General features: G+C 40.3%; 1 protein-coding gene across 3 annotated transcripts in view; it reads left to right on the forward strand.

The window, feature by feature from the left end:
• The window catches only part of GRIN2B (glutamate ionotropic receptor NMDA type subunit 2B), a 429,125-nt gene that overhangs the window by 306,380 nt on the left and 107,157 nt on the right, over positions 1-15,588 (forward strand). For all 3 annotated transcript variants that reach the window (XM_030804327.1, XM_003265527.4, XM_030804328.1), the window contains one exon: positions 212-326. In XM_030804327.1, the coding sequence (XP_030660187.1) occupies positions 212-326 (115 nt within the window). The remainder of the gene's footprint in view (positions 1-211; positions 327-15,588) is intronic.

Below are 15,588 nucleotides of genomic sequence, written 5' to 3' on the forward strand. Positions count from 1 at the left end.
TACTTTTTCATATGATTCCTACTATGGGAAAACTTGGATAACTCTATTGCATAATGAAATGGGAGTTCAAGGAGTACCAAATTTGATAATGGTATCTGTATTTCTATTTACTTGTCTGTCTCCAGCCAGCTTTCTCTTTATATACCTGACTGCCTTGTTCGTGGTATACCCTCTTCATACTTTTAATCTTCCTTTTATTTTATCTTTACAGGTATCTGATCAACGTCACTTTTGAGGGGAGGAATTTGTCCTTCAGTGAAGATGGTTACCAGATGCACCCGAAACTGGTGATAATTCTTCTGAACAAGGAGAGGAAGTGGGAAAGGGTAAGACATGTCTTTGACAATTCTTGAGCAAAGTAGAGTAGAGATGTGAAATTTTGCAACACAGTGAAGGAAAGTAGTCCTTCGGCTTTTGTCCCTACACCTGTTGGGCAAGGGATCAATACCTTGATACACAGGAGAAGCCATTTCTCAAACTTGCATGTTCATTTACTTGCTATTTTGGTTAATCAAGAGATTGTTTTCTTTATGTATTACCATTTATTGTTGATAATTGCATTGCTGTCTGAATCATGACTTTGTTTTCATGGAAGAGTATGTGTGTACAATATAACATAATTTGGTGAAGAAACTGAATTAGTGGTATAGTTTGGGAGTTGTGTCCCAGAGAGCGTCTGGGAAGCTTATAAAGATGAATTTATGAGAAGAAAGGTTTAGACTTATTGTGGTTGAAGGATTCCCGCGCAAGGCTCTGCTCAGAATCTCTCCCACTGCCAGTTGATCACAGTGTTTGAAATTCTACCATCAGAAATTAATTTCTGTGGGGACCAGACTGTCTATGTCCAATTCCCAGCTCTATGTAGGATCTTAGACAAATCTCTTCACTACTTTCAAGAAGTTTATCTCTGGCCTCATTTTCTGGTAACTCTCTCTAGAAATATACAGCTGGATTTCACTACTTGGTGTCTCAGTTTTCTCATCCATAGAAGGAAAATAATAATAATAGTACCAACGGGTATAAGGATTAAGTATATGTAAAGTATTTAGAAAGGTGCCTGGTGCATGGTAAGCACTCAATTAGTATTACAATTTTTATTATCCCAGATTCTCAGTTGAATACAAATATTCCTGAGAGTAACGTCATCACTGATTTTTCTCCAAATATGTTCTGCAGTGCGCTTGTCTCTCGAGACATTTTGCTGAAAAATAGTTTTACAGACACGTAAGGTTGGGAGGTGCTACCTACTGTTTCTCACTCTAGGACAGTCTTAGAACATACTAACCCTTGGAAGTTCAGAGGTGTCTTATAGCAAAGAAACATCTTTAATTTTATTTAGAATGGAATTTCCCAAAATTATTCTACCTCAAGACCCCTTTGTTCATGATATTCATATTCCGTGAAAACATGTTGGGAAACTGATTTAAGACAACTTCCACAGATTCCATGGGCCAACTGGCTGGGAATGGGCTTCAAAATGTTAGCATAGTTCTGCCTAGAGTGGAAATCCAGCTGTATATTTCTAGAGAGAGTTACCAGAAAATGAGGTCAGAGATAAACTTCTTGAAATTCACAACCTCATCACAGAGAGCCCTGGACAGCTAGTTGTGTGAATGTGCGAATGCTCACCTGAGAAACTAGGCATGTGTGGCTCAGGCAGTAGAATCCAGGATCTAATTCTTCAAGTTGAAAGACCTCAATCTGTCATGCATTTTCTCTTATCAGATAGGGCACAATTATAAGGCTTAAATTATGCCAGCTTTTTATTTAATCTTATTATTTTGAGACAGGGTCTCACTCTGTCACTCAGACTAGAGTGCAGTGGTGCTGTCATAGCTCACTGCAACCTCAAAATCCTGGGCTCAACCTGTCCTTCCAGCTCAGCCTCCCAAGTAGCTGGAATTATAGGTGTGCACCACAATGCCTGGACAACTTTCAATTTTTTGGTAGAAATGAGGTCTCGCTCTGTTGCCCAGGCTGGTCTTGAACTCCTGGCCTTAAGTGATACTTCTGCCTCAGCCTCCCAAAGCACTGGAATTAGAGGTGTGTGCCACTGCACTTGGCCTGCCTGATGTTCTTGATTAAAGTTGCCCTCCCCACACTGAGTTATCATTTGTTCAGAAATGGTTGTTCCCTGGGCTTGTGCTTTTCACTCCAATCAAGCTGCTTTCACTGCTGCTGTAGAGATGTCATAATTTAAGAAATGTTCTGGGCTCTTCATGTATAACAGGCACTTCTGTCTGTCTGCAGAAGAGGAGCTATTAATAACTGAGGCTTCATAGGTAGCTCATAAGATGTACAGAGGGGACAGCTTTTTTTGCAGTAGGCTCACAATGACTGTCTCAAGCAGAAGGAGGCATCTCACAACTGCCTTTTCTTAAAGAGACACCACTCACCATCAGGTCATATTGACTCCTCTTCTTGAGTCCAGCATCTGAGGCCTGCGTCCCCCACCCCTTTCTAGAACTAGACCCTCCTTCCTAGGGTTTGGATCCCTTCCCTCACCAATTCTACTTTTATTCTAACTCTTGAATTTATTTTTTACTTTATATATGATCCAGGAACTATATGATAATTTTTTAAATGGGCCTCCTTGTCCCTGGTACCTGCCTTTACTCCTTCAGATTAGTCCAAAATATGGCTGCCAGAATGAGCTTCCTGAAGCACAACTGTGACTGTGATGTTCTTTCTCTGCCCAAAGTCCACTTGATCCTTCTGTGGTTTATGGATTGGGGCTAGACTTGATCTGTTCTTGCATTCAAGGCTCTGGTCTCACTTCCAAGCCTTTCTTCTCCTCCTCATGATTTCCTGTCTCACAATTAAGCTACCCTGGGCTTCTTCTTGTTCTGAGAATGTGCCTTTGTAGGTCCTGTCCCCTGTACATGTCATGATGTTTCTTCCTAGAATGAACTATCCAGTTATATAATCATAACCATCCTTTGAAACCCAATTAAAATGTTGCAGCTTCCTTCCCTCACCTTTGACTGAGATAAAGTCTCACACTCCCTTGTCCCCTATAGATTTTGTCCATATGTCTGAGGTAGCACCCATCACATCTGCCTCTTGTTAGAGTTGTCCATATGCAAGCTTCCAAAGGGCAGAGGCTGTGTCTTTAGCTCAATTGTGTCCTCACAGCAACCTGTAAGAGCGTATTTCATAGAGCAGTTTAATAAATATTTGTAGCATGTATGAGAATCATTACATAATAAAAGAATCCCAAAATCTACCATTAAGAATCCAAGTTTATGTTGTTGCCGTTGATATTGTAGGTGTTGTTTCGTGGGGGAGGGGGAGGAGAAAATCTTTGTGTAGATTGAATTTTTGTAGATCATACTTTACATGTACTAAAGGACATTGCTATTTAAAGGAATTCCGTGGTTAATCTTTTTGTAAGGCATTTGGGAGGGGTTGAGATAATAGAATAGAACATTTTCATATCGACTCAATTAAACCAGGGAACACTTTGGAAAATAGATATCTAGTGTTCATTGAGGTCATAGAGCCATGTAGCTCCCCAACTTGAAGGCTCCTATTAGGGCTCATCTGTGGGCAGGGAGGATGGCAGGAGCCAGGTGTGGCTCCAGGGAATGGCTGGGTTGTGGTGAGATTGCATCATGGAAGGTTATATTGGTCCTTCCACTGTTATCCTCATCCCCAGGACATCATCCTCAAGATGCCTAATGCTGCTTCAGAAGGTCCCCTTGGTCCAGGGAGGGTTTAGTGTCAGTGGACTCCGGGGAAGCAGGCACCAGGGTGAAGATTCTACAGGGAGGAGTTGAACACTGGACAGATAAGCAGGGGAGGAATGTGGGTTTGTGGAAGAAATATGGGCTACAGATAGGACTCTCAGCCACTGGTCAGGCCACTAACTAGCCATGGGACCTGCTTTTTTCACTTTTCTACATTTTTCTTTTCTCATCTCTAAAATGATAGCATGGGACTAAGAAGACTTCTTGGGTCCTTTCTAGTGCTAACTTCTTGGACTGCAAAATCTCCTTGTAAATAAATAGCAGATTGGAAAAGAAATTGGGTGAGGGATGGAACACACAGGAACCTGAGCTTGTTTTGAAGGGCGTAGCTCCTAGGGCATATTTGTCATTCCTGTCATTTAAGTAAATATTTCTCCAGAAAGGCCCTCCTAGTGACCCATGATGAGGTAGTCACCCAGTCACGCTGTCTAACAGTAGATTTTAATTTTCCTCAATACACTCATTATCTGGCGTTCTGCTTACTTGCTTGCTTGTTTGTTTATTCCCTGCCTCTTCACACCAGGATGGATGCTTCCTGGGGGCAAGGACCTCGCTCACCTCTGTAATTCTGACCCTTCAGAAGAGTGCTTGCCTTCAGTGTCTGGACCACTCAAAAGATAATTGCTAAATAAATGAAGAATCCGTATGCTTAGGAGAACTAGAATATTGACAAGCTATTTCACTTCTACCCTGAAAATCTCCCATTTAGACATAGAAGTTTACTGGAGACAGCATGGGAATAGGTAACTTCCCCTCCTCTGGAGTGAGCACCCCAGTGCCAGGGAAGGACTTGGGGGGAATTGTCAGGGAGGCCCAACTCCCAGTGGAGTCGTACATGCATGACCAGCTTTTAAAAAGGCATCTCGGGTCAAGGAAGATTAAGTTGTTGGTGTGAACCATGTGATAGGACTTCCCAATGTTCCTTTAGTTTCCTAAAAGTAGTCCCAATGCTACAGTCTTACGCATTTTGTTCCCTTGGGAAGACTTGAAGTCAACACAACATAGTCTATGGTTTTGGAAATCAGAACTGAATTCAGTTCTCCGTGTTGCCGTTTATCAGCTAGTAATGGATACTACCTGAGTTTGTAACATAGGGTTTTACATAAGGCTGTTGTAAAGATTCAAAGAGGTTTTATAGTCAAACATCAGTGAATAGTCACTGAAACAGTCGGTCTCCAACAAATGTCAGTTGGTAGTCAATACCCTTCTTGTGTAATTTTTAAGGTAATATTTGCACATGGTAAAAAATCAAATGGCACAAAAGAGTACCCAGTAAAAAGAAAGTCCTCTTCTCATCTATGACCCTTTGCTTCCCTCTCCAGAGCGATGCTGTTCCCAGTCTCTGGAATCCTCCCCAGAGCAATTGTTGTTGCCAATTTCTTATGTACTCCTCTGAAAATACTCCAAACATTTACAGATTTGATACATTTACCCAACTACTTTAATAAAACAACGAACAGTATCTGCTCTTGTGAACCTTTAATGGGATCCTGTGTAAGGAACCTCTAGGAGGCTTAGGGGGCTAGAATAGCAAAGAGATCTCTGGATCAGAATTTGATTCACAGAAAGCCAAGAACATCTCTCTGGCATGTAGGAATGTGGAGAAGGACATTTAAAAAGAAATATTTTACACACACACACACATGCAGACATAGCATGGTGAGTTGGAAAGGGTAGAAATGGTGAAAAAAATCATTGTGTGCAGACTGGGCTCATTTGTAAGGCTTCTAAGTGGGGGACAGCTGCATAAACTTGCTTTAAAAATAGTCTGGCACAGAGATGTAGTTCCAACAAGCTTTAAGGCTTCTGTCTCTATCAGAGCCTTTCATGATTTGCTTCATTGCTACTGCTCTCTGCTTCCATTTAATCGTTCCTAAAATGGTGATAATAAAAATGAAATACAGTGGGGGTGTGCTCCGAGTAATGACTTCAAGAAATGATGATGGTGCATTTTTAGGCTCTGAGATGTAAACAGACCTTAAAGGGACTGTCTGGGTCAGAGTTAAAGGAGAGTATGTAAGATTTGCATCTCTGCTTATCTTTTTCAGAAAGAGACAAGAGAGTGTTTTATAAGCCCACTCCCTCTTACCTGCCTCCACCTACCAGAAAACTCCCTTCCTTGTGTAGATTAAAAACATTTTCAGTTTGTGTAGATCATTCTCTGGACTCCCCAAACCTGTTTCCATCTATGGCTTTCAACTCTGAGATGTCCCGGCCACATCCACCAGTAAAGGAGAGACTAGAAATGAAAGTGCCTGGCACACAGTTTTGGACTCGTGATAGTACTCAGGAATTAATGGATGGATCAACTGGAGGGAAGGAGTGCAACCAAACTGAGAAAAGGGAGACCCCCACAAGAGCTAAAGCAATGAAAATGTAGTAAGACAGAATGCTCTGCCAGTATCTGCAGCCTGGAATAAATAAGACAGGCTAAGGGACACTGTGTCTCTAGTGACCTCGTGTCCAGGAGGTAGCACCAAATCCAGGGTGTGGGGGCTCTGTGATCCTAGCCCCTAAGGACTACGGTGATCATAGTCCACAATGATCAAATCAGTGTTTATACAAATAGAGGTCAATCACTACCTCTACTGATATTACTTGAAAGCTTTTGACTGGCAAAATAAAACAGCTCCTCCATCCCTGCTCATGCACATTCACTCACTCAGCACAAACTGGCAGGAACCACATCTGTGTGCCTCTCCACTGTACCTCTGTGCATAGCATGGTGTGAGACATCACTGAGCAGGCCAGTAAATGCAGTGTTGGTGACTGCCTGGGCACAGCTGGACAGACTTTGTTCTACCTCCCAGCCTCAGAGGAGAGGCCAGGGGATATTCATGCTCCTCCAGGCTCTACAGAGGGCATCTAAGGGGGTGAAACAGAAGCTCCTCATGGCAAGGGTGTCTGTTCAGGATCTCCTGATACCACCGTTTGACAACATGCTATTTTTACTGACTTTGAACTGAGTACTAATACGCATCATTGGATTAAGGGATTAGAAGACAGGATCCATGGAGAACGGCTGTGGGAATTGGGGTTGTTAAGGGAAAGAAAAAAAAGGCAATGAGGTGATGACTTATTCTCTTTAAGTGTGTGAAGAATAATTGTACCAAGTGTGGAGATCAGCTGTTCACTTTCTCCTCTGAGACACAACCAGAGTGAGTGGGCTTAAGATCAAGCAGAGAGGGTTTATATTAGCTACAGGGAGAATTTCTTAATAGAGAGAAGTGTTGAGTACTGGAACTGTTAATAACACCAGGGGATGACTTTGAAAGTCCTCAAAATTGCATATGTCCTTGTCTGTCTGTAATGTACAGCCCTGTGCAAGCAACAATGCGTGAACTAAATGGCTTATCCTCCCTATCTCCCCACCTCCCCTCCCTCCCCTCCCCTCCCCACCTCCCCTCCCTCCCACCTCCCCTCCCTTCCTTTTTCCTTCCCCTTCTTTCTCTTTCCCTTTCCTTCTTCATTCCTTCTTTCCTTCTCATACATAATTATTAAGCACCTACCATGAGCCAAGGCTGCCCCCACAAATTTGTATCATAGCTTTCCTGGTGGCTGGGAAAAACAAAACAAGTACATTGCAATAAAAAAGGTGCTTGTTGTGACGTTTAACAGTTCTATAAACTAAGGTGATTTTTAAGTCTTACTATTTGATGGCGTCTAATATTGGGTTGATGTTCATTAGTAAAGACTCCACTAATGTGCATTTTACTTATGACAATGACATGGGGCCACTGAATTACATATTTTGTTGTTTTTCTGAGTTGTGACTAGTGCAGGCCCTCACATCCAGATGTTTCCTTGTTCACTGAGCTCCAAGAGCCCTGGCGCATCCTGTTTGACTACACCATTCTCCAGGGTTCCAGAAAGAGATTACAGGGGGCAGCCATGGAGAGGAGGAGGTAGAGGTGTGCTGTTAATCCCTAAAGTCTCAACACTGCTGTAGGCTCAGTCCAAAATGTCAAGCTGCTACTCCCATGCACGTTTATGAAATAATTCAAAGAGAAGAGCAGGATGTATTGGAGGAATAGACTTTGGAATATCATTTAAGAAAGGCTGGTTGTCTTCCAGTGCTTGTCATCAGCCACTGAATGAAAAGGAGAAAAGAACAAGATAACCTTGGTTGACTTTACTTTTGAAACCTGTATATGCTGATGGAGAGAGAAAGCAGAACTGAACTCAGAGGCTGAAGAAGTGCTGGCCTAACCTTGGTTTCAGGAAAAACAGTGAAAAGGAAAGTGTCCCCAAAGCCAAAAGATGGCTTTCATCCATCTCGTTTAAATGTTATTGAGATTTTTGTTTCATGACAGTTATCTGTGGTTGGTCCCTGAGTCCTCTAAACAATTTTTTCTAATTTTTATGTTATAATGCTTTTCCAGTACCGGTGTTGAAGAAGAAAGAGTGGTAGAGAGATGAGAAAATTTTATGTTTATATCCAGGATAAAAACAACATTTATGATTTTCTTATTATGTAGGTAATTAATGTTTATTAAAGACATTTGAGGGGATAAAATAAAATTTACCCATATCTGCACCTACAAAGAATTAGCAGTTACATTTTATTTTATTTTATTTTTTTAATTTTATTATTATTATACTTTAAGTTTTAGGGTACATGTGCAAAACGTGCAGGTTTGTTACATATATATTTTAAAATTTCTTTCCAGTGTTTTTTTTTCTGTGCAGTCTGTGTGTACACTCTAATACAATACAGAATAATACAATAGAATTGGGATCTTAATGTATGGATAATTTGCAATCTACTTTTTTCTCTTCCTAGGATATTGTGGACATGTTCCCTTTTTATTAAATGTTTTTCAAAAGCATGAAACTTAATGCCGAATATTACACTGTAGGAATATAACATGCTGAAACTGGTTCCCTATGATTAGACATTCATATGCATGTTAAATAGAAACTCTGGTTCTCATATGAAAATAATTTCAGAGTTGGTGGTCTAACTTTGATGCCATAAGTTTGCTTTTTAAGATGAGAAGATTTGGCCCCTTTTTTTCTTATCCAATGTCCCTAAATGTTAAAAATGAAAACCCTTAATTTGGGAATTGGTTCGTTTATGTCGATTCTGCAACATCCAGGGGGACACATATGCAGTCTGGTGGAAGGCTCTCCTTTGTTATTTCGGGTCTGCTAGGAGTCCCAGAGGGTTTTCTCTTTTTGATCTTCTCATACAGTGCACTGCCTTCTAACTTTGTTGAGATGTGTATTTCTTATCTTTAGTAGTTACACCACAGAGAATGGGGTTGTCCATGTGTTCCATGTCTGTCTGCATTTTTCATCATATTGGTTTCATTTTCTTGAAAGTTGAAGGTTTGTAAAATTCAGACTCATGTTCCCAAGGAGTCTGCTACTGACTACTGCTCAGTATGAGACCCTTTCCAGTGCTGTTCCTATTCTCTGGTTCATACATGACCCAGAAGGGAGAGAGCAATGCCCTTCTTTCACCAGTAGGGATAGAATATACCTGACTTGCTGTTATAGCTGTATACTATAAAAATACCTTTACATATTTTTCACCAAACAAGCTACTTTGTGCCTACATTAATAGCATATTGACTTTAGCTAAGACCTGAAGTTTGGCATTAAATCTATACTATCTGATTGTCCTTCATATGCAAGCATGCCTTTATTGATCTAGCACCTGAAGACCTTATGCATTGAGTTTTTCCTGCAGTGATGATGGATTTGTACCAGCCATGCACAGGCTCTATCTCCACAATACCTATTTATGAGAGCTGGCCAGAAACAGGGTAGAAATAATTCATGTATACAGGAAGAGAAGCTCTGACCTTGGCATGTTAACTCTGCCAAGCAGCCTGTGGTACAAACATTTTAAAGGAAGTAATAGCCAACAACAACAACAAAAAAATAAAATTTAAAAATAATAAAAGCTATTAATAAAAACCATGAACATTTCCCACAGCAGCCATAACATTCAGATTATTCAGGGTGATTTTATAATTTTCTCTATTAGGGTGATTTCTGCTCATAATTTGGTAAACCTTTTAGTTTATTCTGAGAGAGATGTCTTAAGGTGGCTTGCTTAGGAGCTTTTCCACTTTCCTTCCACCCTCCCTCTCTGTTCTGTGGCCAGGTGTCCTTCACTGTCATATAGGTGGCCCATTGCTGGTTTTACAGGCGTTCCAGGTCTTAGTTCTGTCATCTAACTGTTCTGAAGGTTTAAACTTAAAGCAAATCTGTGCCAGGGGAATGGTGAGAAAGAAAGTATGACCCTGGAAGGAGAAGAGTGCACATAGAAGGCAGTCATTGGAGAGGGAGTGATGGACCTCGAGGGGAAAGAAGCCCGTGCCCCACTGCCCTATTCTCCAGGTGCACACCACATTCCTGCTCACACCAAACTTCTGGTGGATGCCTTTCCACATTTTTCTAGCTCAAGCGTTTGTTGTCAGATGTCTTCTGAGGTCATCATCTTTGACTCTTCCTGAAATAATATGTACTCGTTTTTCTTCATCCATCCCATAGGAAAGGAAGTTTGCTGGCAAAGGAACAGAATATTCCCTTTGAGGTAAAATTCAGTGAATATTTAAGGCACCTCAGCATTCTCTTTATAGAAAAGTGAACACAAAATTCCATTTTCCCTACAGGATCTGGGAAAGACATATAAATGATCAGACAGTCTAGCCTGGAATTAAGGGACATTAGGAAGATTTGGCCATGAATACATCTGACTTTTATGTAACACTTTATTAGCAATGCTGTTAATGGACAAATTTAGCATATATGATCCCATTTTGATTCCTATTAAAATGTTGAGAAATACTCGTACATGTAAGTAAGTTGAGGATCAGAGAGGTCACATGATTTTCCCAAAGTCACATAGCTAAGGAGTGGCAGAGCTGGGTGTAGACATTTACATCCAGCTCCATTTGTGTCCAGTGTGCTTTCTGCCTCAACACATGGAGTATAAGAGTACAACTAGACTAATGGGATCCAAATGTAGCAATGTCAATGGAGATAAATTCATAGACGAGAGGACTAGTCACACTATGGAAATATGCAGACCCTGCTACTTGAGTTTTAAAACTACGTGCTAAGAAATGGTCCAGCATCTGAGGTGGAGCTGGAGGTGTGGAGGCTGGTTAGCCCAGACTGTGACTGGCTATTTCAATGTAACATTTTTCTGTGATTAGCAAAAATGGAAGAAAGGAAGGAAATGAGAGAGAGAAAGAAAGATAAAGGGGGGAGAAAGCTTTCTTGTATCTTTCTACACTTATAATTCCTGTTCTCACACACACACACACACACACACACACACACACACACACACACCCTCTCTTTTCGGTTAGGAACACAGAACCTATCTCCTCAAACTGTGAGGAAAGAACATGTTTCTTTGAATTACAAAGGCCACAACGACCTACAGAAACAGCTGTCTAGGTCCTCATTGCATGGAAGGGATTTTCGAGGAAATAGTCATCTTCTGAATTAAAAGCTCTTCTAAAATCAACCCTCATGGCAGTGGCACTGTATCCCTGCAGCCCCATTGATCAGACATCTGTTGGAGGTGCAGAGAAATGTCAAAACACTGAGGGGAATTTAAAATAGCTGACCTACAAAAACAGCTCTTAAATCTTAGTAGGACAGTAACATGAAAATTTAACTGCTTTATTTGAAACACAAGCAACCAAATATTTTATGAACTCAACTAGCTAAGGGAGAGGAGTTTTGAGATCTTACATAAAATGGGATAAATTAAACTCAATTAAGTTAAAAAATACAGGTATAAGAAAGAAAATGTAGGAATAAAATTCAACAATAAGAACACTGATCTTCAAATTCATCGTTGCTGCATCAGTGTTTCCTCACATGTGGCTGTGAATTTCAACTGTAGTATATGAGTTAATTCAGGAGGGATGAGTATTTTTTTGTGTAAATAATCATCTATTTTTATAGTTATCTTCTACTTTTGGCAAGTGGCACAACTTACATTTATAGTAATGATGTGAATTTTTTGATACATATATTCTTAAAGATTATTTCAAAAATTAGTATAGGTGGTGTACAGATGTAACAAAATTGTCACAGTACTACTTGAATGAATGAAATTTGGAAAAATCATTTCCACAACACAAATTGTTCTCCTCCCCCACCCCAGCCCCAAAATCATGGTGTTTGAGGTTGACCCACCTTCCCTTCCTTTTCCCTCCTCACGTCTCTGCATTCAGCCTCCATGCCCCATAATTGCAACTAACTATTCTCTAGCACCTCTTGTGCTTTTATGCCTTAAGCCCTGGCTTATGCTTTTCTCTTGACCTTGGATTCTTGAACTTGTCTTTTGACACACAGTTTAAAAACCAAGAGACACCATATTTTGGTCACCTCTGCCCAGTGCAGTGACTTATCCAAATAAATTTAAATAAATGTTTTTCCCCCTTTCTGTGCCTTTGTTTCTTCATCTGTAAAATGGGGATTATAATAGCACCTACCTCAAACTGTAAAGTTTTAATTTTGTTAAAACTGAAATTATAATTCATGTAAAATTCTTAGCACAATATCTGACATGTAGCAAGTGCTACTCTCGTGTTCACTATCATTTTACTTGAACACGTTTTAAACAAATGATAATACGAATGAAATTAGATTCTAGAAAACAGGAAAATGGAAAAATTGACCATACTTAACTACACAAAGACACACACAAACTAGTTGGGTTTTGGCCTTAGTCACTAACAGGAAGAAACTAGAAAACAGTATATAGATTTTTGATGTGCCTAGTTATAAACTTGAAACGAGCAAGCTTTTTTCCTTCATTCTAAAATGGCTTTTTGCACAGGGATTTTTAAAAGGTGAGTCTTAATTAATAATAAAATACTGACAAAGTCTACAGCATAGCACAGCAGCCCATGTTGGGCCTATCACTCAGAAATCAGGCGATTAGAAACCCCTCAGTTTTGATTTAGCACATTGTGGGTTCTCAGTAACCATTAAATTACAACCAAAACACATTAAGCAATAATCACAGTTTATGAAACCTTGTAGTGTGTCCTTGTGCTATTTGATCTACTCGGGTGTTGTTTCACTGTAATAAACCACCATGTTGTGGTTGATCTTAAAGAATTGCCAATTTTCCCTTTATGTCTTCCTTATTCTGCAGCAGATAGATTAGCTCATACCCATTAAAAAAATGCCTTCTACAAGGGAAAGTGGTTTAATGTCAAAAGACATGCCCATAGTCATGGTTAGTCATAGTTGAACGTAAAGGGGATGGTGGTGAAATGGTAGGTGGGGGGAGTGGTGAATGGTCTTAACAATAGACAACTGAATAGTGTTTCACAGTTTACATCAGAGGTTCTCAAAGTGTGGCCCCTGGACCAACAGCATCAGCATCACTGGGGAACTTACTAGAAGTACAGATTCTCAGCTTCTACACCAGAAGCTCTAGGGATGAGGCCCAGTAATCTGAGTTTTGACCTATAAAACATAAGGGCTGCTGATCACAGACATTTCCTTTTCACAAGGAGAAGTATCTGCTTAATAGATATTTAAGGCTGCCACTCTGTCATTGTTCTCTGCTCTCATTTTATTTTCCAGCCATTAATTTTATAATAAAACTGAATCTTTATCCTTTCATAAAGTGGAGGACAGAGCCAGTAGCCCAGTAAGAAAAAGTTAAAGCCTGTCCTACTCACTCCAGAAGATTCTGAATTACCCAATATCTTCACGTAGTTGCTAAAGACATTCCCTGACATGAGGCCGATTGGGTTTATGCATTTGGCGAATATTTTCCCGAGCCCCTACTAAGGGCTGGGCACTATTCTAGGTGCTGGGGAAACAGTATTGAACAAGACCAACAAATTCCCTTCCTCAAGGAGCCCGTGTCTTGGTGAGTGGGGTCAAACAACAAACATATAAACAAATCAATACATATGATCACTTCAGATGGTGCCATATACCCTTAAGGTGGTAAGACAGGGTTCAATGGCTCTCAGACACTTAAGGCCAGTCTCAAAGGGGCTTTTGATAGATTTATCATTTTAAATAAGTTGCTAGTTAAATTTCTTCAGAGTATGTTCAGCAGCTGTCATAAGAAATTTCACTAGCAACTTATTTAAAGTAAGAACTTTCCAAATTATGTCCACAAGTCCTCTGCACAAATTGTGTACAGATTCTGTGTTGAGGCTACAGGCCCACTTTGTGGCCACAGGAGAAATGTGAGTAGTATTTTATCTTCCATTTTTTTCTCGCTGCTAGATTTTAGAGAATGGGTATGGATTTTTATAATCTGTCACATCAGGCTATGAACATTACAATATTTATGCTTGATTTTTCCAAAAAATCAAGAAGCATTAACCTTCATTGTTTAATAAGAACTGCATTTAGTGAGTTACCTACTCTAGCCTACTGTTCTAAGTGAGCATGGCATCTTTTGGCTTTCTTTCACAGCTATTAGGGAAATTATTTCACTTCATTGTCTCCAGTTGACCCTGTAGCATCGAATGTGACACAACATGGGACCTGGTGAGGGTGTATAGGAAAGGTCATAAACTGGCAGTCAACAGACTACTTTTGGGCCATCGACATGTTCTATACGGCCTACAAAGTATATTTAAAGATTAAATTGGTTTCTAAAATTTAAAAATTCAGATTCCCATAGAACTCCAGATTCTGGATTTCCTGAAAAATCAGAAGATGGGCAGCACTGGGTTCACATTCTGCTGGGCCGCCTTTGGATGGAATACACGCTGTCCAGTTCATCTCAGCCCCCTGCAAGTGTCCCACCTCTTTCATTAATTATCTACCTAGGCCCTGCAGACACTGGAGTTTGCAACTCCCAGAACACAGATGAGTTTGAAAAAGAGTGATTCCCTGCTTAAAATCTAAAATGGATACCTTAGAAATGGGTAGATTTAGGATTAAGGGATTGGGCATTTATGGAGCTGACACAGCCTTTTGATTGCTCCTGCAGTTCACCTTGGAGTCTCTAGGGGGCAGCTGCGAATTCTGAGCACTGCCTTGGAAATGCACGCACACGGAGCAATTCCAGTTCTCTGTTACACGGAATCTCCAGATGTACCCTGGAAGTGTAGAAGGCAAAAGGCACTACTTGTCTGAAGGGGGTTTTCTGTTTGTCAGACAATGAAATACAGAAATATCAACTTTTAATGCATGAAAAGGTTTTCGGCACATGAGGAGTGTGCATTTTTCTTTTTTCTTGGCAGAGTAACAAATAATCCTAACTGAAGGAATACCCGGAATGGCTTCATAGGCATGAGCTTTACAGGGAATTTGAGTGATCCAAGGGCATTTACCTAGCAAAGAAAGGAAGGCTTCAACAGAGGAAAAGCTCAGCTAGAGGACTAGGAGAATGAAGGAAAGGGGCCGGGTAAATGAAACAGATGTGAATATAGGAAAAACTGAAATTAGAAATGAAGGCAGGGCCAGAATGTTGCATCTTAAATGTAAGAATGGAAAACTGACAGCAATTAAAAACAGTGACATAGTCTAAGTGTAGAGAGAAAGCATGATGGTTTTAAGTCATGCTATACTGATTAAACTATGGAGAGAGAGAGAGAGAGGAGGAAAAGCAGGGTCAAGAAAAGATGAGGTTGAAGTTGTCAAGGCAGAAAAGCCATACTCATGAGGCTTTGAAGAGTCTGGCTAGAAGCGAAGGGAAGTTAATAATGACAATAATTACACATGTGTCTTTAATTGTACAAGAGCTAAATAAGGATGTAAAGGAAGTGCTTAGTCTCTTTTTGCCCTGAACCCATGGTATTTTCGATTTTAGATCCCTTCACCCCACCCCAGAAGTTAGAAACACTTCGTCTCAGAATGGAATTTCCTAATATTCATAGAA

This window comes from Nomascus leucogenys, chromosome 23, assembly GCF_006542625.1.
Source record: "Nomascus leucogenys isolate Asia chromosome 23, Asia_NLE_v1, whole genome shotgun sequence".
Taxonomy (NCBI): Eukaryota; Metazoa; Chordata; class Mammalia; order Primates; family Hylobatidae; genus Nomascus; species Nomascus leucogenys.